At 44.5% G+C, this 24498-nt stretch overlaps 1 protein-coding gene and 1 long non-coding RNA gene across 5 annotated transcripts in view; one reads left to right on the top strand and one right to left on the bottom strand.

Moving 5' to 3' along the window:
• MGAT4C (MGAT4 family member C) overlaps positions 1-24498 on the bottom strand; it is a 1156917-nt gene that overhangs the window by 12810 nt on the left and 1119609 nt on the right. For all 4 annotated transcript variants that reach the window (XM_085653923.1, XM_085653921.1, XM_085653924.1 and 1 more), the window contains one exon: positions 11808-11952. In XM_085653923.1, the coding sequence (XP_085510049.1) occupies positions 11808-11952 (145 nt within the window). The remainder of the gene's footprint in view (positions 1-11807; positions 11953-24498) is intronic.
• Positions 1-24498, top strand: part of LOC146855967 (uncharacterized) — a 175346-nt gene that overhangs the window by 86967 nt on the left and 63881 nt on the right. The gene's annotated exons all lie outside the window — the stretch shown is intronic.

Raw genomic sequence — 24498 nt, 5'->3', positions numbered from 1 at the left:
TCATCTACAGAAGAGGGGGTGGTGGAAATAGCTTCTATTGGAGAGGGTCAAAGAAGGAAAAACCCTGTGTGCATCATAAGTGTGAATGGAAAGGGCATTGAATTTCTTGCCGATTCTGGTTCCCCTTTTACCCTTATTAATGTCAAGGATTTTAAAAGTTTGGGTGACATCCCTGTAGCTCACTCCTGCATAAAGATTTTTGCATATGGTGGCAAACGCGTGGAAGTGTTGGGCAAATTCAAGGGGAACTTAAATTTCAAGGGGGATGGCATTTTAGGTACAATATTCATTGTGGAAGAAGGTGCCAATTTACTAGGATGGCATGAACAAGGTGAGTTAGGAATCATCCTCGATCCCAATCATGCTGACATGGTTTTATCCAAACGGGAAGCTAAACAATACTATGCCAGTCTCCCTGATTTTGACGATACTCCTGTGCGCACGATTACGACTGATGTGCATGTTGAGAATGATTGGATCAAAAAATACCCTGAAGTTTTTAATGGGAAGTTAGGCAAACTTAAAGGATTTCAGCACCGTATTATTCTTAAAGAAGGTGCCAAGGCAGTAACGCACAAAGTGCGCAAGGTACCGCTTAGCATGCGTGGTGAGTTGAGACAAGAGTTGGAACGGTTATGTGCTACAGGGGTGATTGAACCCATTGAAGGGTCTGAGTGGTTGTCACCTATTGTTTTAGCACGCAAAGCTGATAAGTCCCTTAGGATGTGTGTGGACTTGCGCGATTTGAATGCTTGCATATGGGTGGATCGTCAACCTTTACCGAACATAAATGAGATGTTGTCAACTTTAGAAGGTGCCAAGTATTTTTCTTCCCTAGACATATCTTCTGCATACCATCAAATTGAACTGTGCAAGGACTCGAGACATCTGACGTCTTTTGTAACTCCTGAGGGTGCATTTCGCTATTTGCGTATGCCGTTTGGTCTGGCATCAGCTTCCGCAGTGTTCCAACGCCTCATGGGTAATCTGTTCCAGAACACTGCGGGAGTTGTGTTCTTTCAAGATGACATTCTTGTTCACGGAAAGACTATGCAGGAGCACAATGCTAAAGTCAAGCACGTTCTAGAAATTATTAGGTCTAGTGGGTTAACATTAAGGAAAGACAAATGCAAGTTTCTTCAAGAAGGGGTAGATTATCTTGGTCACCACATTTCGGTTAGAGGAGTTGAACCTAAGATGAAACTACTAGATGCCATTCAGAAGGCACCCGAACCCAAGAACAGGGATCAACTACGTTCCTTTCTGGGGCTAGTCGAATATTACGCAAAATTTGTGGCTAACTTTTCCGATAGAACTGTATGTCTGCGTAACCTTCTTAAGAAAAATGTGAAGTATGTATGGTCTGACCAATGTGCATCTGACTTCAATTTGTTGAAAGAAGCAATTGTACAAGCACAGCCACTTAAACTTTTCAATATCAACGATCAATGCATTGTCGCCACCGATGCCAGTAATGTGGGACTTGGGGCTGTTTTGATGCAGAAAAGATTAGACAATAGAGAAGAAATTATTGCCTTTGCTTCTAGAACACTCCGTGGTGCCGAAGAAACCTATTCCACCATTGAGAAGGAAGCTTTGGCGCTATGGTGGGGTGTGCAGTATTTTCGAAATTTCTTGTGGGGCAGTGATTTTGTTCTTAGGACTGACCACAAACCTTTAGTGGATCTTTTTACCACCAAAGGCGGGGGTAGAGCAACGCCCCGTATTGCTAAATGGCAGTACAGACTAAATGAATTCAATTATCATCTAGAATATGTTGCTGGTGTTAAGAATTGCGTGGCTGATTGTTTGTCCAGATTGCCTCTTTCTGAAAATGTGGTTGAACCTATAAACGACCATTTAGAAATGGTGTGTGCGGTCAGCACCATAGCTAACACGGGTGCAGCTCTATCAGAGGTCGATTGGAAATTGGCCATGTCTGAGGATGCAGAGCTCTGTATGGTGATAGATTTCGTAACGCTGGGTTGGCCCAACAGTACTGCCATTCCTTCGGAATTAATTCCTTATTTGAGAGTTAGTGATGAGTTGTCTCTGATTGATGGAATTTTGCGCAGGGGTGGGTTATTAGTTGTGCCTCTATCATTACGGAACAAAGTTCTGGACTTAGCTCATGAAGGCCATTTAGGTATTCGGGCAATGAAGCGGAGGGTGAGGGAGGATTTTTGGTGGCCGGGTGTTGACAAGTCCATCGAACATTGTGTTAGAGATTGTGGTGCATGTGAATTGAGTGATAAAACTCAGGTGACCTGTCCGTCTCCTGTCAGTCCTATTCCTGTCAAAGAATCACCTTGGTACAAATTAGCCTTTGATGTGGCTGGTCCATTCGGTGGTTTAGGTAGTTCTCCAAAGTATGTGTTAGTTCTTATTGATTACATGTCCAAATGGCCAGAGATAAGGTTTGTGGACGGTATCAATTCTAGCATTATTATCAAATTTCTTACAGAGATTTTCCTTCGTGAGGGGTTTCCTGAGGAATTGGTAACTGACAACGGAACCCAATTGGTGTCTGCTGAAATGCAAGATTTCCTGAAAAAACATGGCATTAAACATGTACTCACCTCTCTTTACCACCCACGTAGTAATGGGTTGGTTGAGCGTTTTAATCGGGTTATCAAAGAGCAGTTACAGTTGTCCTTCATAAATGGTCTTGATTGGAAGTTAGTGATTTCGGACATGCTATGGGCAATTAGAACCACCCCACACTACAGTACTGGAATGTCTCCCTTTTCCTTGTTGAGAGGTAGAGTCGCGGGTTCCAAACTTAATAAAGATTGGATGTCAAGGAAGGTAGTGGATCCACAAAGGTTAGGGAGGGTGGTTGATGTCAGAGCTGCTACCCAAGCCAGATACGGGTCTGTTTGTCTCAAACGGTCTTCAGTGTGTCAAGGAGACTGGGTAAGAATTAAGAAACCAGTGTTTGTGCGTAAGGGTTTTTCCCGGTTTTCTCCTCCTGTCAAGGTTAGTAAGGTGATGGATCATGCAGTGGTTTTGGAAAATGGTAAGGTGTGGAATAAGTCTGCTGTATCGATTGTGCCTAAGCCAAAGGTTGAGTTTGTGAAAGATAAATTTGGGGTCAACACTGATGGTACAATTCTAGTTCCTAGGATCAATACTTCTAGGGATTGTGCAGCTGGTAACGATCTTGCTTCTCAACAAGGTCTCTTGAAGTCTAGATTTCTCCCTGTCAGAGTCAGGTCATCCCCCGTCAAATTACAGGATTATGTCAGATTTTGATTTTCTGTATTTTGTGTTTAATGCAGTTTCATGAGGTTGTGATTGTTTCCATGTAATGAGGAGAAGTGTTTTTTTTTTTGTGAAGGGAGGGGGGTGTGTTGGGTGTTCTGATCGGGTGCCTTGCACGGAACCTGGAATGTAGGTTCCGTGCAGGGAACGCGGAACGGACTGGGATGACAGTTGCTGCCGGGAGGTCTGCGCTACTGGACGTGAATAAAGGAGTCTTACCAGATTGAAGTGTCGTCCTCCTTTTCACCCTATATATGATGTTTTTATCTTCCCTCCCACCCCACTAATAAAGGATACTTTTGGAGTGGGTGAGGAAGTTTTTCTTTAAAGTTATGCCACCATACACCCATTCTTCATAAGTGCTTCCTGAAATATGGTCGAGCCCACCCCGACCTTTAGGAGTTGGGGTGAATCCGATGATGAAGCATGTCACTACTAGAGTGAGTGAGGGTTGTATAAAGAAAAGAAGGGTCTCTTTCCCTTCCCACCCACAAAAGTGGGTGTGTTGCCACCCAGCATACTGTTCACACCCCCTTTTCTTCACTATTTCCAAAGGAGCCATCCAGGTTCCACAGGGGATACTTTTGTGTTATTGAGTATATGTCATGGAGGACGTATCCCTTCAATCCTCTTCATTGAGGATCTCTGTACCCTTCTAGTGTTCCCACTTGGGATCCCTAACCTTGTGTAAAAGGATGTGTAATACCATACCCAAAAAACACTGTGATTATTAGTATAGTATACCTTCTGGGTAAACCTAATGTATGGGGCTAATTTCCCCAATTGTGTATGCCAGGACGGTCCTCAGTGGTGTAGCAGAGAACAGTTGGCAGAGCTCTGTATGCCCGCTGACCTACCATAGTCCTGTCATCACGGGAGGTGCAAAGTGTAGCCCACCAAGCGAAGGCAAAGCAGCTAGGACAATGACCGATACAAAGAATATGACCAGTACAGGGGAAGCTAGCAATACGGCTGGCTCCATGCAAAATCAATCATCCGACAACTAAAACGTTCACGCAATCGTCAAAACAGGAAATAAAACAAAATCAAAAAGAAGTCAAAAATAGAAGTCACGGAAAGAAAACTTTCCAAAAACAATGCAGTTATGGAACTACACAATCCATGCCCAGCCAGGCTCAAGATTAGGGGAACTTAGTAGAGACCCGTCACCATCAACTGCAGCGCCCACAGCACAGGTCACTAATGATAATCAAGAGCTAAAGTCATTAAGCACATAGACCCAACTGGCCTTCACTGGCGCTACTACAATACCCCCAATTCACATCCCAAAGACAAACACAACAAGTCTTCTCATGGGAATGCGCTTCAAAAAATGGCAACTGCACTTCACACCAAAATGGTGACCAGGGCAGAGCAATGGACACTAGCACTCAGGGCCTAGAAGCCACCATTGCTACACAAAGGGGAAATGACATTCTTGAAATAAAGAACTGCCCCTCACCAATCCTGAGACCTACTAAGCCTGACAGCACCGCCATCCTAAAAAGGATGGTCTGACACAACAGGGCAGGGGCTGAACTTTTTGAAGTGTCCCATGACCAAGGGGCAACAAACAATCATATACCACACAGGAGTATAAAATAATCGAAAGGGAGACTGCAGAGGCAGATACCCACTCCAGCGGGGGCCCCCCAAGCAGAAATTGAATCAGTCCTGTTCATCAACCCGCACTAGGGCAACACAGTGATGCAACCAAAGTCACTTGGAGATCTACTGAATCAGCCCAGAAAATTCTCAATGAAAGTAAACAATTTATGGACTGAGGGATCATCAAGGAAACCCTCCTCTAACCTGGGTACCCGCACCCCCTGAAGATGGAAGAGGACACTCAGGCAGTGAAACTGTTGCCCTCATGTGCACCTTACTCAATTTTTAGGAACGTGAAAGGGGCCTCACCAATGAGAGCAAATCAGGACAAAGGCCCAGACTCACACACATACCCAACAAGCCCCCGAGGAGAGAATAATGGTGGGCTGCGGGATGAATCAATCAACAGCCATCTTTACATTAAATTGATGTCACAGAGATTGGATCAAACCAGAAGACACCCAACTTAAGACTCTGTTCATGGAACATCCACATTCTGAAGGACAAGCTCAATCACCCAGAAGCGCTGACATACCTCCACACATTTACAGTCCCAGTGCTACAGGAAACCTGGGCATCGGAGCCAATATCAATCCAGGGAAATATATATGTCAACAGCTCTCAAAGTGGAGAGCAAACTTTCAACAACAGAACTTGACAAGTTTCACATACTGCATCTGGCACTTGAAACCGGGGGGAAGGAACAGAGAGTAACACTAATTAACATCTACGTGCCACCAGCAATGAAGGAGCATGTGGAGTTATTGAAAAAACTAATAGACGGGGAGTTATCAAAAAAACTAATAGCCTACATCATCAAACTGGGTGGACAATATCCAAGCTCTCCACTAATAGTGACAGGGGACTTTAACATGAAACTGCGAGGCCCAGAAAAGAGAGTGGAGTATCGTTAAACAAACCCAAATAAATGCAGGGGAAAAGTGCCTAATGGGCCAATCCCTGCTTGGGAAACTAGAGCATCTGAGGCTGCGGGTTCCAAATGGCCATACCAATAGAGATATCCCCCACCCCTCTCATTTCATTTGTTAAATGGAAGCTCATTAATTGACTGCAAAATGGTATCTCCACCCCTACTACACTTGTTCTTCTCCTATAAAATGGGCTTAAGACCTGAAAGTGACCACCTTCCCCAGGGGCTGGAATTACACCCATGGAGAACAAGCACACCGCAGAACTTGCAGTGTCTATTTACTCAATCAATTTAAAAATAATCAAATGGTACTCTGACACAATAGGGAGACTGGCACAGGAGGCTGAATGCCATCTGCAAAACTCCAAGGCACTGCCAAAGAACAATGGGAGGCATTCATAGACACTTACACGAAACAGTTTCCCACAAAAGTAAATCTAGCCAGGGAGCTACATGGACACATTCCTCTGAAAAGCCAAAAATTACACAAGACAGGCATGCTTAATCAACTAAAGTGGAAAGTCAACAAAGCCCTTCGAGCAGTCCACCGCTTCCCACCCAATGAATCACATGTTGCCGACCTTAGGGCTATCAAACGAGACTTCAATAAAGCAATATGGGGCATCATGGGGCAAAATACAGAGACCTTCTGGGCTCAAGTATGTTCTGGAACATGTGGATGTTTTGAAAAATACTTCTCTTTGGAGCTTACGCTTGAATATCCCAGAGGAAGCCTAGGCTGCCTTCTTGTATGCCCACTTTAATCCACATGCTGGTTTAAGCACAAGTGTGCACAACCCGGGGGCTGATTAGTTGGGACTAGATCTCACAGCGGGCCCAAAGCAGAAGTCAGCCTACCAAACTATGCCAACATATTTGGAAAACAATACAGTAAGCAACAGATTGGAAGAGATCATTTTACATACCAATACCTAATAGAGAAAAGAGACCTCACAGACCTTACAAAGTACCATAAAAAGTCCCTAATCTCATAAGCCGGCAAGATAATGATCATGATAATTAATTGCAGGCTATAGCCTTACATAGTAAGAAAACTACCTACTGTGCAAGCTGGGTTCAGGAAAAGATGGAGAAGAAGCATAATTGCTGACATCAGCTGGATAATTTAAATCATTTATTACTAAATGTAAGAAAAAATATACACCAAAGTGCAGCACCCAGTTTTAAAGTTGTAGCAAAAGACCTAGAAATGGATGCTAGCTCCTGTCTTGTTGGATCAACTACCCATGATAAATGTTCCAGCAGTAAAAATGTACTCCTAGCACTGGGCAGAGCTTTGATTAAAGACTTGTAAATGGTTTTCAAAAGAATCAATGCATCTACAAGAACTAAGGTCAGAATTTTACAAGCAGTGGTTTTCCCTGTGACACTGTATGGATGCAAAAGTTAAACAGTGAAGAAATAGGACAGGAAGAGCATGGATGCATGTGAACTGTGGTGTTAATGGAGACTTCTAAGAATGCTATGGACAATCAGGAAAGAAACCAGATGTATCATTGAATAAATCAAACCTGAAATTTCCCTTGAAGAACAGATGACTGGACTGAAGCTCTCATACATTGAACTTATAATTCGAAGACCCAATTCCCTGGGAAAGACTGTGATGCTTGAGAAGTCAAAGAAAAAGGTGTAAGAAGACAACGAGCAGCAAGGTGAATGGATTTAATCACAACAGCAAAAACAACTGCCACAGAAGACGTCATTAGAAGACAGAGCATGATGGAGAAAGTATTTCAATATATGTTTAACTGAAGTCATCACTGACTTTTTAGAACCTATGAAGAGAAGATGGCCAGATACAGTTAGCAAACCTCTGAGAAAGTGCATCTGCTTGTAGTGCCCCACTATTTTGGTAGGTTTTACTGTAATCCTGTCTATGGGCAGGGTGCGACTATTATTCAGCCTCTCCTGGGCTGTGGTCTGACACTGAAAATGGTGTAGATTGGCTGAATACGAATGGCCTACTTAACCTTGAAGTATGACAACAATAACTTGGTGAAGTAAATGTGGCATAAAGTTTGAATGCCTCACATGGACTGCATTATACATTTACACCATCCACATGCATGACTGTAACATAATATCCTCAGGTCTACTGCTATAGCCTTAATGGCTGTAGCCTAAATCACTGAAGCAAAATATGTCAATAGATGTCTTTGACATGTAGATAACATGATATAAATATTAGCTGAATCATACTTAACCGTGCCTTATACCCCACTTGGCAGAGTGCATAATGTATAAAATCGGAAGATGCTAACTATTAAGAATAGTATGTCTTTAGAGTGACTAGCAACAAAGTGTTATTTTCATTGCTGTTGCTACTGCACCTTTTTTTTGTTCTGGAGAAAGCCTGCACATGATCAAAAGCCACTTTTTCACGAAGAAGGTATGGACAATTTTACACAAATCATTCAAATTGTATTTGTAATATTTCTCAGAATTTTTGTTCATTCAAGAAGGTAGACCGTTGCTAAATTTGGTGGAAAGCTAACTTTAGAATAAATCGACTTTCTGCTGTCTGGAAATATTAGACATACGTAATTCCATTCTGCTGGGCCCCATTCATTAAGGACCCAATTTAGAGTACGGCAGCCAGTCCGCCATGGCAGCGGAGGGATGTATTTCCCTGCTCTGGTGGAAGACCGACCGCCATACTTAGAGATCTCCACTGGGCATGTTGACATCTCTGTGCCTTCAACAGAGCCACAATCAAGGTGGCTTCATTGAAGGCACTAAAACTTCGTTCAGAGGTGCCATGTTTAAGGTTTACACTCAGCAAAGTTTTTTGTTTTTTAAAAGCAAGCTTCCAAAGAGGGAGTTTGTAACTGAAAAATAAAAAATAAATCCCAGACAGGGTGTTACATCCGGTCAGGCCCGAGTGGAGATGGGGCTCCTGGGTAGGTGCTCTGGAGGGACTCTTGTTCCCCATTGACCTGGCAGGACATCCAACTCCTTCCTTTAGTCAGTGGGATTAATGATACTCCTGGGGTCCCAGTAGGATTTGTGGTACTCTTGTGGTACTTCCCCCAAGATTTCAGACTCGGGCAAGACTTTGCTGCCATCTTGGGTGCAGTTTGGGTAGTGTTCCATATAGACCAGCAGGTCTTAATGTGTGGTCTGAGAACCCCAAGTGGTCCTCAAAGGCTTAGATAATCAAAGTGTCCATAAATAGAGAAATAAAACGTAAAATTCTACATTTTTAAGCATTCTGTAAATGTGAAGAAATTGTTGATACCTTAAGATTGATTCTTGGGGGCAGCGCAAGTGCATAAACCAAAAATATTAAGGGTAATGGGTGTTTCGTGGGGCAGCGCAAGTGCATCAAACAGAATATAATATGGATAATGGATGTCCTCAATTGAATTTAGAAGAGCTCCAACCTTCCCATTAAATTTAAGATTTCGTTTTTAATATTTGTTTGTTAATTAAATAACATATTTCATCATTTGTGTATTTGATGAATTCTTGTGTCTGTATTTTTGTGTATTGTTTTGCAGTTTAGATCAACAAGATTGGTGAGGCCATGGTCCCCACGTTCAAGTAATGACTCCGTAGAGGTCCCGAGATTCCAATAATGATTCAATGGGGGCCCTGGATTCCAGTAATGATTAAGTGGGAGTCCACAGAAGTCAAAAGGATAAGAACCACTGATATAGTCCACGCCAAAGCTATTGGGAGGTGCTCATTCTCAAGGATAGCAGAGAGTGAGCAGCTATAGTACTGACAATCAGAGTAAATTCAGTTTCTAGAAGAAAATACACATTCTGAATTTAGTGAATAATTGTATTAAAGCATCCAGGATAAAACGACTTGGATTTAGCATTCAGTTCTTTGACTTTGCAATTGCCTAATAAAGGGAACAGTATTTGAAGAGGCCCTGTAAAATGTGAAGCAGTTTTGTAATTTGTTAAAAGCAATCTATGCTGGAACAAAACTTTATTTGTTAGGTGAAACATTAGCGTTTTCGTGCCTTAGGGAAACTCATTTATTTTCTTTGGATTGACACATTGCATGGGTGACTTACAATGTGCAATAGCTAGCTCATTTTGGAATTAAACACATTTTGAAGGATCCTCAAACATTTCTGAGAAATCTTGGAATTTTTCAAGGTACATTACTGTACAACCAGTCGCAGACTTTGAACATTTGATGTGTACACTACAGTTTGTGCTGACTACAGCACACAAAAAGAAACTCAATTGCTTACATCCCAATTAGTTTCTCTATGATTTTAGCACTCAGAAATACTGATATAGTTCTTGTTGACAGTTTTAATCACGATTCTGTTGATCTTGTTTTGGAACAGTACTCACATTTTTGATGAAGGTCGCTGTCTTTTAGTTACAAATATCAAAGTCACATTACTGATGCCTGCCATTTTGAAAGGCTCCTGAGCAAGATATTCTTGGATATTGTCCAGGAAGGCAAACATAAACTGCTGCACAAAGTAGGCGAGCCGGGCAATGGGATTTATTTTTGCATTGAGTTTGGTTGGTGCTAATCTGTGGCTAGTGTGTATAACAAAAATAGCTACCCACCACCAGATTTCCAGATCACAAATGGACCTGGTGAAACTGGACATGCAGCAGAAGAGAACTAGGATGCGACCTGCTCTTCATGTGTATCAAGGGACTTGAAGTGTTCTCCAGACATGAGTTGGCTGGCCTCCTTTTAGCTACAGGGACACAAAAGACTGAAGCAGGGCTCCATCCTGTGTGGGAGAAACTTACACCTAGTTGTGTGTTGACTGCACTGGATCCTGCTAAAACCCTACTGGGGAGGAAACTGGACCGGATAAGCATGGGAACTGTAGGCAGGGCCAGGACTTGCTTTTCCAGCACCTGCAGAAAGTGGGAATTTTTTGGGGATTATACAGGACCAAAAAAATGTGCTAAGCCTCCAGGAGAAGGACATGATCTCTGCGGCTCAAAATTGCTAGCGAGTCCTGCTCAAAGGTTTTTGAAGCAAGGTTCGAGTCTACTACTGGCTCGCTGAAAATTGTATGGGGCTCCTGTTCCAAATTTATGAGCCAAACCATCACGTTACCTGTTCTGAGTGAAAGTATTCACCCTAAGCACTACGTCCCAATTTGATTAATACCATTCATTATGATTCAGTTTTGTACTAATTATAGTACAATGGAACAATTATTTCCAGTTGCTACCATTATGCTGGCTCATCAGTACGACAACTCCTCTTTTCTTGTGAAATGTAACATTTTGTTACAGGTGAAAATGCAAGACATGGTTCATATATGCTTCTGTTGATTCTGGTTCTTCTACAGAGAGCGTAATTTCTAGCTAATGTCAAAATGGATTCTACAGAAAAACCAAGACCTTGGATAAGCCAGACAAATAGTGTTCACTTTCTATTTCATATCATTTTGGCAGTAATGGAGCAAATAAACTAGATGCAGAATTAGTAATAGGAAGAGGGGCAACTACTTGGCCTATAGTACAGCTGACAGCGGCTGGAACACCACACTCACCCAAATCTAGAGCTTGTGGTTTCCTCAAGGCGAACACCTTTTGAACCACTAAAAAGTGACCTTATGAACTGGAAGTGGAGACTCTCTGTATGGATTCATCAGAAAATGGAGACGCACAATGGACCACCACAAAGAATGCATGGTCTAGCCTACCGATGGCCCCACCACTCTATGGCTGTGATTTCTGCCATGCACAGTGCCCAATTCTTCCATCAGTGGCAATCTGACATTATCCTTCCCATAGCGCTATCACCTGGTTGCTATTTTGGCAGGTAAGATTTACCTCTCATCCTGGTTGGGGTCACAGACAGTCTATCACTGTTTGTGGTGCCACAATTCTCTGTAATGTTCACTGTGTCCGCTACGGATGTGACTCAGTACTTGGGGATGGGTTACTACAATGCGGGATGCTACAAAGTTGATCCGACTAGTTTCACTTAAACGTTATGAATGTTATTTAAGAGATTTGATAACATTTTGATAACTACTTACTTTTTCTCGGCAGGGGTATCCCAGCTAAATAACGGTAGGTGACATTTATCGCTCCTGAGAAGTTAGACAGTTCTTTGAATGTGTGGATATAGCGCTCTGAATTTAGTTGGGGAGTCGATGTTTCTCTGAGACGCTTTTCGCCCTCCTGCACAAATACACAAACAATGCACAGAATATAATGAAAATTGTGCCATTAAACACTTAACATAATTTACAAATAACATAAAGATCCTAGTTCTCTACATTAACTTGGAATTGTAGGATTTCTCAGTACTCTTATTTTTTTAAGCATTCATTTTGTTAATTAAGCTTCACTTTCACTCTTGTTTTTTTTCATTCAAAGAGAACCAGTATAATATAAGGTTCCGTACACGGTATTGAAATACAAAAATTACGGACAATAATTACTGTAGAGTTTCTGACAAATGCATCTCTATTTAGTCCTGCACCTTTATTTGTAAAAAAAATAATATATATATATATATATATATATATATATATATATATATATATATATATATATATATATATATTATTGACAAACTCTCCACCAGGGAAAGGATTGAGTCGCACTCCTTAAGGTAATCACTTGGATAATTTCAAAACGCTGGCAGTTCCTTATGCATTTCGGTCAGACTATGACCTTCTTCTGAGGGTAGCCACGGCATCAGCAGACTTGCGAATACACCAACAAACACTCGCTTTTATTTCCGATGTTTGCCCCCTGGTGGGCGCCTCGATAGGCGCACAATGAGGCATGCTGGTGTTTGTGGTGCAAAGCCGGTCCGTAATTTTTTCCCTCCAGTGGGCGATGCCGAAAATGTTTATGATGTTGTTTACCTTTTGCGTTACCTTTGCTCCCTCACACACCAATTTCATGTGCTTGGAGACCTATCCAAAGTCCAGTCTTTGGCGGCGCCTTCTGCCCTTAACGGCTTTCGCCTTCAACAGATGCAGTCCAATTCGGGCAGTAAACATGGCGCTCCTTATCCGGTGGTGCGGTACTCACAGCTGGACAAAGCTGTTAAATATTATTGACAAACTCTCCACCAGGGAAAGGATTGAGTCGCACTCCTTAAGGTAATCACTTGGATAATTTCAAAATATATATATATATATATATATATATATATTACCTACTGGCGGTCGCCAGTAGGTAGTTATAGTTAGGACCCCCTTTCCATAGGAAATCCGCAACATTCTATTTGGAATAACTTTGGCGCCGGTCGACGAATGTTCGCGAATTTCTCAAAATAGGTGGGGCGCTACGCTCCGCTCCTACCCTGAAAGTCTCGGGGGGATTTGTCAAGCGGGGGCTGAGATAAAAGGGGGGTCCCAAAACGCGTTTTTCCCATGCATTTTTCCATAGGACCTTTAGACAGGGCTACAGCCCGAACGGCTGAACAGAATTACTAGAAATTTGGCAGAGAGGTAGTCCCCAGGTCAAGGAAGTGCCTTTTGTAGGTCTGGTGTAAATCTGTTCAGTAGATTCTGAGAAAATAGCCTTTAAATCAATATATATATATATATGCGCGCAGAGTGCGCGCTGGGTGCGCGCACCTCGCCGTGCGCGAGCGCAATTCTGATTGGTTGTTAGATCTTAGTAAACATTCGAATCGGTGGAAATCAGGAAGAGGCGGCCGCCATTTTGTCAATCCCATAAAGAGGGGGTGATAAACAAAGGGGGAGAACTTGAAAAGGGGGCAGAGTGGGTAGAAATAGACCCAGTAGGCATTGTAAGGGGGTTAAAGTAGGACCTTGTAGGGAACAACAACAGAATAGCTCCTTCTCCAAAGGAATCAGAACTAATAATGAGGGGAGTAGGTGTGGTTTGGGAAGAATCTGGAACAGAAAGTACTTCAAACCAATCAAAAGTGAAGATTCTTGATCACATGACTTGCCATGAGGGGATTGGGTGTGGTATTGATACAATTAGAAACTGAAAGTAATGATAACCAATAAGAAATACTGTTTTATTATGTATAAACCCGAGGTGCGCGCACTGCGCAAGCTCCGTGCGCGCACCCCGCGATGACGTATGCACGAACGCGTAAACGCGAAGGTGCATACGTCATATACGCGTACCTAGCGCGCATGCGTTGAACACGCGTATACGCGACCGTTATTGCGCATAATTTTAGCGTATGCGGAAGTAAACCGCGTCGAGGGCGTAGGACGCATGCGTACGTACGTACGCATACGTACTGGGTGCGCGCTCCCAGCGCGCACCATTAAGTATATTTGCGTACGTAAATAACGTACGCCGGAATTCATAAAATAGTACTAGGTGCGCGCTCAGAGCGCGCACCCCAAGAATTTATAAAAAAAAAAAAGTGGACATAAAAAATTAAATAAAAAAAAATATCCAAATTGAATTTTTAAAAAAAATAATTTATAAAAAAATACAGATAATATATAAATGAATATAAAGTAATTTAATTTAAATAAAAAAAAATATCTTTAATTAAAAATACATAACTTAGCATATAAAAAAACCATACAAATTCTCTGAAAAAACCAAAGGTTTCAAAAACGATATAGTTAGGGATTAGCATTTAAAAAACCTTGCAAATTCACTGAAAAAACCATAGGTTTCACACACGTTATAGTTAGGAATTAGCATTTAAAAAACCTTGCAAATTCACTGAAAAAAACATGGGTTTCACACACGTTATAGTTAGGAATTAGCATTTAAAAAACCTTAGAAATTCAGTGAAAAAACCATAGGTTTAACACATGTTATAGTTAGCTGGACATTTTACTCGTAAAAAACCAATGAAATTCCCCCGTTATAGTTAGTTCAGCTAACTATAACTCGCGCGCCCGCAATGCACTGCTGATGACGTCACATATTACATCACTCATGACATGGTCAGTGACATCACTGATGACATCACTGATGACATCTCAAATGACATCACTGATGACATCACTGATGACATCATCCTTGAGATAGAGTGGCAGAGCTCCTCTTCCCCTAATATAACCTTTGATACACACACTCAAAAATACAAACTAACATTTTCAAAACAATGGACATACCAATACCAATTACAACAACCTCTTCAGTAATTCTAAGATTCACATACACATCCACTCATTCACCAACAGTCCTATACAGTCACTCATACATGTACTCACTCATCATATGTACTCATACACCTATACACCCTGTTACACAATGCCACTCATCCATGGAGTTACTCACACACATAGTCACTCATGCTAATAAAGAATCAAACATCCATTTACTTAAATATACAGTTATACACACACCACCACACTTACTTTTACGGAAACTTACACATACTTACTCTTTTAAACAATCACTTATAGAACCACATACTTATTCTTTCAGGAACTCTTTCAATCTCTCACTCTCACATATACTCACTTATATACACCAATAGTCACATATACTAGTTTAAAACATATGTAGTTACTCATAAAGACACTATAGAGACAGTCAATCACTCACTAACACACCCATACACACACTCATGCACCCATAGAGTCCTGCACACATGCTGACTTCAACACATACAAAGACTGAGTCATTCATTCATGCACCTATGCACTACTTAATACCCCCCACCAAACCATACAGACATCAGACACTGATACTCAAAAAACCAACAAATAACCTATATAGACACTCATGTAGCTACTCACCAACCCATGCAGCCACTTATACACAAAGAGAGAGACTGATACAGATATTTAAATATTTAAACAATACTCACTAAGCCATGTATTCACTATGATACACTTAATCAGTCAGTTACACAATCAATTTTTCAAATAAAAATCATCCATTTAGACACTTATATACCCATTTATTCTTCCATCGACCTTGAGATATACATATATAAAACATATTTAATTTTCAGAAAAACACACATTCACTGGATGATGTCATCAGTGATGTCATTTGAGATGTCATCAGTGATGTCATGAGTGATGTCACTGACCATGTCATGAGTGATGTAATATGTGACGTCATCAGCAGTGCATTGCGGGCGCGCGAGTTATAGTTAGCTGAACTAACTATAACGGGGGAATTTCATTGGTTTTTTACGAGTAAAATGTCCAGCTAACTATAACATGTGTTAAACCTATGGTTTTTTCACTGAATTTCTAAGGTTTTTTAAATGCTAATTCCTAACTATAACGTGTGTGAAACCCATGGTTTTTTCAGTGAATATATATATATATATATATATATATAATGCCCAAAACAGGAACATGGAAGGTACAGATTCTGTAAAATGTGGGTGCCGCTCGTAGGCTCGGACATTTGATTTTACTTGCCTGGGCTCCTTCTCTCGGAGGCTGCTCTCTGCTCCTGGGGACGCTGTGCTGCTGCCAAGGGGGACGCTGTTTTAGCCTGGACTACTCAAGCATCGGGACTGCGAGGACCAGGTTGCTCGGTGCTCTTCGCACCTGGTGCCTCTTCCCGACTCCTCCCCCAGCTGCTACTTGACGCCTCGCGGCCCCCGCTTCGCGGGAGCCGCTCGTAGGCTCGGACATTTGATTTTACTTGCCTGGGCTCTTTCTCTCGGAGGCTGCTCTCTGCTCCTGGGGACGCTGTGCTGCTGCCAAGGGGGACGCTGTTTTAGCCTGGACTACTCAAGCATCGGGACTGCGAGGACCAGGTTGCTCGGTGCTCTTCGCACCTGGTGCCTCTTCCCGACTCCTCCCCCAGCTGCTACTTGACGAAGCGGGGGCCGCTCGTAGGCTCGGACATTTGATTTTACTTGCCTGGGCTCTTTCTCTCGGAGGCTGCTCTCTGCTCCTGGGGACTCTGTGCTGCTGCCAAGGGGGACGCTGTTTTAGCCTGGACTACTCAAGCATCGGGACTGCGAGGACCAGGTTGCTCGGTGCTCTTCGCACCTGGTGCCTCTTCCCGACTCCTCCCCCAGCTGCTACTTGACGCCTCGCGGCCCCCGCTTCGCGGGGGCCGCTCGTAGGCTCGGACATTTGATTTTACTTGCCTGGGCTCTTTCTCTCGGAGGCTGCTCTCTGCTCCTGGGGACGCTGTGCTGCTGCCAAGGGGGACGCTGTTTTAGCCTGGACTACTCAAGCATCTGGACTGCGAGGACCAGGTTGCTTGGTGCTCTTCGCACCTGGTGCCTCTTCCCGACTCCTCCCCCAGCTGCTACTTGACGCCTCGCGGCCCCCGCTTCGCGGGAGCCGCTCGTAGGCTCGGACATTTGATTTTACTTGCCTGGGCTCTTTCTCTCGGAGGCTGCTCTCTGCTCCTGGGGACGCTGTGTTGCTGCCAAGGGGGACGCTGTTTTAGCCTGGACTACTCCAGCATCGGGACTGCGAGGACCAGATTGCTCGGTGCTCTTCGCACCTGGTGCCTCTTCCCGACTCCTCCCCCAGCTGCTACTTGACGCCTCGCGGCCCCCGCTTCGCGGGAGCCGCTCGTAGGCTCGGACATTTGATTTTACTTGCCTGGGCTCTTTCTCTCGGAGGCTGCTCTCTGCTCCTGGGGACGCTGTGCTGCTGCCAAGGGGGACGCTGTTTTAGCCTGGACTACTCAAGCATCTGGACTGCGAGGACCAGGTTGCTCGGTGCTCTTCGCACCTGGTGCCTCTTCCCGACTCCTCCCCCAGCTGCTACTTGACGCCTCGCGGCCCCCGCTTCGCGGGAGCCGCTCGTAGGCTCGGACATTTGATTTTACTTGCCTGGGCTCTTTCTCTCGGAGGCTGCTCTCTGCTCCTGGGGACGCTGTGTTGCTGCCAAGGGGGACGCTGTTTTAGCCTGGACTACTCCAGCATCGGGACTGCGAGGACCAGATTGCTCGGTGCTCTTCGCACCTGGTGCCTCTTCCCGACTCCTCCCCCAGCTGCTACTTGACGCCTCGCGGCCCCCGCTTCGCGGGAGCCGCTCGTAGGCTCGGACATTTGATTTTACTTGCCTGGGCTCTTTCTCTCGGAGGCTGCTCTCTGCTCCTGGGGACGCTGTGCTGCTGCCAAGGGGGACGCTGTTTTAGCCTGGACTACTCAAGCATCGGGACTGCGAGGACCAGGTTGCTCGGTGCCCTTCGCACCTGGTGCCTCTTCCCGACTCCTCCCCCAGCTGCTACTTGAAGCCTCGCGGCCCCCGCTTTGCGGGAGCCGCTCGTAGGCTCGGACATTTGATTTTACTTGCCTGGGCTCTTTCTCTCGGAGGCTGCTCTCTGCTCCTGGGGACGCTGTGCTGCTGCCAAGGGGGACGCTGTTTTAGCCTGGACTACTCAAGCATCGGGACTGCGAGGACCAGGTTGCTCGGTGCTCTTCGCACCTGGTGCCTCTTCCCGACTCCTCCTCTTCCTGCCCGACTAATAATATCACAGTCCCGCCTATACGCGATAGCGGGACGCGTGCGGGTCGCAGTCCGGGGCGAAGACCGGGCAAAGAGCGGGCCGTTTGAGGCCGTTCGAGTACGGTCGAGGTAGGCCAAGGCCCAACCCCCTATAATTGTACGCTAGCTACTCATCTGAGGTTTGTTGGTTGGATTATGTCTGCCAGAGAAACCAGGAGTAAATCCGCGCTGGCCGCTGGTTCGGCCACTGGCACCCTGGATATGTACTTTGCCAAGGCAGGCTCCTTGCTAATCGATGAAATAACTACCCTAGAAAGGCGTATTTCACAGGAAATTGACTGGGTGAGGAGATCTTCCTTGGGACCTTTGGCACAGGTTCCCTCCCCAGTCCATACGGCCGAATCCATGGCACCTACTGCGGGGGTAGAATCTGGCATTCCAAAACCAAATGCCCCGATTTCGTCTGTTGTTGACTGTGATACTTCAGCTCCCACGGAGCTTAGTATTGTATCCCTCCCACCATCTAGACCACACCCTGTCCAGACGATTTTAAAACCTAGCATTCCAGACCAGGCTCCTATCCGGGATAGAAAGCATTTATCTAAACAGTCTAACCGGGGGGAGAGGGTAGGTGCAATTTCGAAGAGGAAGAGAGGGCCACAAAACACAGGGGGGCGTACGACCAAAATTGCAAAGCTCAACTTAAGGAGCGAAGAAAATCAACTTGGAGTAGCCCATACAAGGACCGATCCACTAGACACACTCGATCTTTCACTCCATAGTCATAACACTTCTACGCGTGAGATTGGTCTTTCTCTTGTGGATGTAAATTCTCTTTTGAAGAAATCGCTTACTCCTATAGTCGATCGCTTGGTACAACTAGAAGCATCCCTAGCGAATCTTCAAAGGGGAATTGACCTACTCCTAGACGCCCCTAGAGCAGTCACCCAACATGAGAACCCTACACAAGTACTTCTAGCTAAGGAAGGTGGTCCCTTACCCAAATCTCCCCAAATGCACCACCCCAGGCCACTTATTCCACGTACATCAAACTTTTTGTCCTCACCCCGTACTGCTAACCCTAGCTCTCACGGGGCGCCAGCAGTTCCATTAGTATCGATACAAGGTAATGATATGGGACGTCGAACAATCAATTTACCTCCAGAGGCAGTCCCTTACACAGTCATCCTAGCTGGTATTCCGGAACAAAAACCTTCTGCCAAGGAACCAGTGGAAGCTTTAAAAAACATGGTTATTCACTGGCTTTCCTCAAATAGACCCCTTCCCCAGGGCATCCATAGTGAGGTCCTTATGGTGAGGAGAGTCCCGTGGCTAGGTAATACTAGGAAAACAATTCCTGGTGACTGTGTATTGATCAATTTTAGGGACTCCCGTACAATTTCCCACATATGTAGTTGGCCCTATAATGCCCAGGGGTCCTCTATCCAATCTCTTCCACTCTCATTCTTCTACCCGCCTACGATTTTTGACCACGATGAGGAACAATGGGTACTAGTGGGGGGGGAGAGGGAAGAGTAGTGACCAAGTGACAAGAAGGGAGCACCGTTTTTTGGGCCCTCTCAGATCTGACCATCTTCCCATCTACAACAGGTTTAGTCCTTTAGATATGGTGGACTGACCGTGTACCCCGGGGGGTGGTGGTGTTCTGATTCAAAATAAGCCTAATACATCCCCCGCTCAATTAGTAACTCTTATTGAGAGGGATCACCTGGAACATGGCCAATCGGTTGGAGAAGGACGTTTAGAGATCACCTGTCCTACACCCAACATAGCCATGGACAGGCGCCCTCACGAACATAACTCTGCTTACAACTTATCAGCTGGGATGTATTCAGGCCTGGCTCTAAGCCCTACTGCACTTCCCGCGATGGGTGCTTCCTCCTCTCTCAAGATCCTATCGTGGAATGTAGCGGGTTTAGCTACCAAATTGAATAATCCGGCCTGGAGTTCTTTTATTGAGGACAAGGACATTTGTCTGTTCCAAGAGACCTGGGCAAGGGAAGACACTACTCAAGTGGGTTTTGCAGCATTTTCTATCCGTGCAACTTGGGGGGAAAGGGGCGCCCCTCCGGAGGCCTAGCAATATGGGTGGCTTCCGATTTGGGTTGCAAGGCACTTATTTTTCCGTCTCACACTGAAGACATTTTAGCGGTATTGCTGGAATGGCCCAATTCCCAAAGCCTTTTAGTGATTAATATATACTCAAGGCCAGTTAATATCATGCAGGAGTCGCCCACAATTGCGAAGCTTGCGCTGTTCCTCAATGAAATCCCAGAGGGTATACCATGCTTAGTTGGAGGCGATTTAAATTGCCATTATGAGCCATTCTCAGGCATACTGGAAGGTCTGGCCTTGGAGGAGGACCTCTTGTGGTCTATTCCCCCTCCACAGGCCCCGGCCCCGAAAACGTGTTCTCCTTTAGTTTTACAAAATATTTCCCTGTCGCTGAAATTTGGTCTCAGGGCCTGTAATGGAAGGTTTAAATCTGATATTCCCCCTAGATGCACTTTTAACCGGATGGGTAGCGAATCGCGACTAGATTATGTCCTGGTGCCCTTGACCTCATGGTTATATATCAGAGATTTTTGGGTCACAGTTAGAGATGACAGTGACCATAATGCCCTCGAGCTAGTCTATGATCATCCTGGGCTTGAAACCAGGGACAAATCAGGGGTGCCCACTGACGATAGTCTGGTTCTTACTAATAACAGGCGTAGAGTTAAATGGGAGCACTTTGCTCTACACCCTGGGAGGATACTCAAATTATATGCACAGGTAATTCCCATCTTTGAGAAGCTCCTGCTATTTAAGTTGAATAGAACTATCCAGGATCCTTTTACTCAAATGGGGCAGATCCATGGTGACCTAGCGAAAACTCTGTTTGAATCTCTAACCAAGAATACAAATAGATCAATCAAGAAAACCGCTGGTCCCCATTGGTACAACAATGCCTGTCGAAAGGCAAAAGCTGATCTTTTGCTTTCAATTAAAGAGAGAAGGGCCAGGGAGGTAATCAGGGAAAGAAGAGCAGTTTATAAGTCCCTGACCACCAACGCCAACCGAGAATGGGAGCATGATAAATGGGAAAGACTCACCACCTATTTGGCTAGAGGGGACTCACGTAAATTCTGGTGCTGTGTTAATTCGGGTTCGGAGGAGCCGGCATCAGCCATTCAACCTAATATATCACCTAAGGTATGGCAAAACCATTTCCAGTCTCTGTATAAATTACCGGAGAATGACCCGATAACCATTACTCAACCGCTCAGTCTAGTTGAGATGGGGGAGCCATTTACAGTGGCGGAGGTACGTGTGGCCGTAGTTGGCCTGGCATCGGGAAAGGCTCCAGGCCTGGACGGTATGCCCGGTGACTTATTCAAACAGGAACCAGATGTCTGGGCGCCTTACTTCACGATCCTATTTAATGCTATCCTGGAAGGCATGGCTATACCGGGCACTTGGCTGGGCGCAGAGATTGTCCCAATTTTCAAAAAGGGCTCTCCTCTGCTCCCGGCCAACTATAGACCCATTAGCCTTATTGATGTGCCACAAAAGATCTTTGGCAGACTCATCTTAAATCGCCTCCAGGATTGGATCGAGGAGAATGCGATTATGAGCCCATACCAGGCAGGATTCCAAAGGGGGATTTCTACTACCGATCAAATCTTCCGTTTGAACCTCATATATTGGAAGACGGTGTTGTTCGAGGGCGGCAGTTTATACACGGTTTTCGTGGATTTACGTGCCGCCTTCGACCTAGTCCCAAGGGACAAACTGCGGGCTGTTTTATCGGACCTCGGGGTCCCTTTGGACATCTTATCAATCTTGAAGAGACTTCACCAGGGAAATTTCGCCCGGGTAAGATGTGGCAGAGGGGGTTCTCTCTCGGATGCTTTTCCTGTTGACAGGGGGGTTAGACAAGGCTGTGTCCTTGCACCCACCCTTTTTGCCTTTTTGTTAATGGGGTCATAAATTATCTTAATGAGCTAAGTAACACCGATGCCCCTAAGCTCGACGGCAGCAGGGTTCCCGCCATTTTGTTTGCGGATGATACCCTGCTGCTTTCCAAATCCCCTATGGGCTTGCAGCGGGTCCTGGATGGGTTTGTATGTTTCTGTGTTGATCGCGGTTTGGAGATCAATGCTGCAAAAACTAAGTACATGATCTTCAACCCGCCTTCCAAAACTCGTGCAGCTCCCCTTATAGGGACTTCAAGACTAGAGCGGGTTGACACGATCGAATATTTGGGGGTAGTAATTAATCAATTTATGTCGTGGGAACCCCATAAAACCAAGGCAAACTTGAAACTTTCCCAGTTGGCGGGGGGTATTGCAAGGATGACGAGAGGATTAACCTATAGGCCATTTGCGCCATGCCTGCAAATTTATAAAATTCAGGCTAGAGCAACAGTGACCTATGGGGCTGAAATATAGGGCCATACGTTAGGGCAGAAGTTGCAGACTACGGAAAACAACTTCCTTAGACAATTGACAGCCTACCCACTAGTACCCCCCTTTTGCCTCTTAGACTGGACCTGGGTCTAAGACCGATTTCAGAGGTTTTGGGACTTAAACCCTTAACTTTCTGGTGTAAAATATGGTCTTCCCCGGATCTTATGAAATATAGAGCTGAGCTGGTGGAGATTATGTGCCTCTGCAAAAATATTCAAATCCCTTGGCTCAGCTATATTAAGCGCATTTGTGAGGCAATGGGTAGACCAGAACTCTGGCATGATCCGATGTCCGCTTGCCCCAGGGTCTCTCGAAAACTCATCTCGAATGCATATTATGAATATAACTTGCGTGTTGCCATAATGAGCACACGAGAGGGTTCCCAGACAGCATACTTTCTGGGATTTAAAGATTATTATAATCTAGAGTATGTATTCGATGATATGGGCCCACCTCTGACTAGGAAACTTTACATGCAATGGCGTTTCAACACATTACCCTTTAGGGCACACACGGTTTCGTGGGCACAATAAAATCACACAGCCCACTGCCCTAGTTGTGCATACCCCCATGAAACGGATTTACATGTTATATTCTTCTGCCCTGCATACCATAAACCTAGGAATTATTGGCTCCTACCCCTTCTCAGAAACATGGGCTTTAGACAGTATGCCCCTGCTTTTTGAATATTGAAATCTGATCTCTCCGCCCCAATCGTATTTGCGGTTGCAAAATTCTTGTCTTCGATGTGGTTTATTCGTTTGCATTGTCTCAAGTCCGCAATTGAATGATTTAGTGTGATGATTTTAGCTTAACTGTTTTATTTTTATCATTGTACTTTCGCTGCATATTTTATTCTGTACATTTATTGTTGTATCTGCATTCTTTTATGGTCCTGGTGACCGAAATAAAGATAATTGATGATGAAACTAGTTGGTTTTGTAAAATGTAAAACTAGTTCTTTCGAATACTTCTATCGTTCATGGCGAATTTTAATTATTTCTATTCAGTCAGATGATACAAGAAGTATTGGTCACATATAGCAATAGTTTTCATGTATTTCTCTTGTGCTGCCATATCTGGAGATTGATGAATAAGCTTATCTTGGTTGCCAAAACATTGGAATCAGGATAGAATTGGTTTGGCACGAGTGGGTCAATAAAAAACAGAAATACCCTGGTTGTGTAGAGGAGGTTTAGAGGTGTCTCTTGAACAGTTGTCCTTTTTAGGTCTCGCCTGACCCAGCGCATGCGCTGGTCTGGCGAGACTTATTGAGAGAGCTCCAAAAAGTGCTACCAGGCCAGCCTAGAGGTACAGTGCATGTGCGCGGGCGCGCGCGCCGCTCTTTACCGCGATTACTTTCACTTTCATGGCCGCTTTGATGTTTGATCGTGATCACGATCACTTTCACTTTCGCGGCCGCACTGCCGCTTTGCATAGCCAATAGGTCTCGCTTTTGGGACCTTATAAGTATTTAGTTATGCAACTGTTGCATGGCTAAACACTTATAAGGTCCCAAAGGCGAGACCTATTGGCTATGCCAATGCTTGTTTGCTAATGAGCTTTAATCTAAAGATTTCAGTCGTGCATGTCATCTGTGCTTTGGTCAAGTAGACATCACACAAACAGATTAAATCAAATACCAAAGAACCGACATCCCTGTCAAAGTAAGCCATCCTAGAAAGTGAAATCCATACACACCTCGTGCTTGAGCTATTCTTTAACCATACCTCTGTACTATTATGTAACTCTTTCAGTTATTTACCCTTCCAGCGAGGTCAGACTAGTCACACTCTTCCGGCTTCCCCCTAGGCTTATAGAGACTACAGAAGAGGGTAATTTCTTGACCCATATGCACGATTGTGTTTAATGTATCGGGAAATGCAGTTAAAAGGGTCAGAAAGACC

Source organism: Triturus cristatus, chromosome 4_1 (assembly GCF_964204655.1).
Source record: "Triturus cristatus chromosome 4_1, aTriCri1.1, whole genome shotgun sequence".
NCBI lineage: Eukaryota > Metazoa > Chordata > Amphibia > Caudata > Salamandridae > Triturus > Triturus cristatus.
This window is presented reverse-complemented; position numbering and strand designations above follow the sequence as displayed.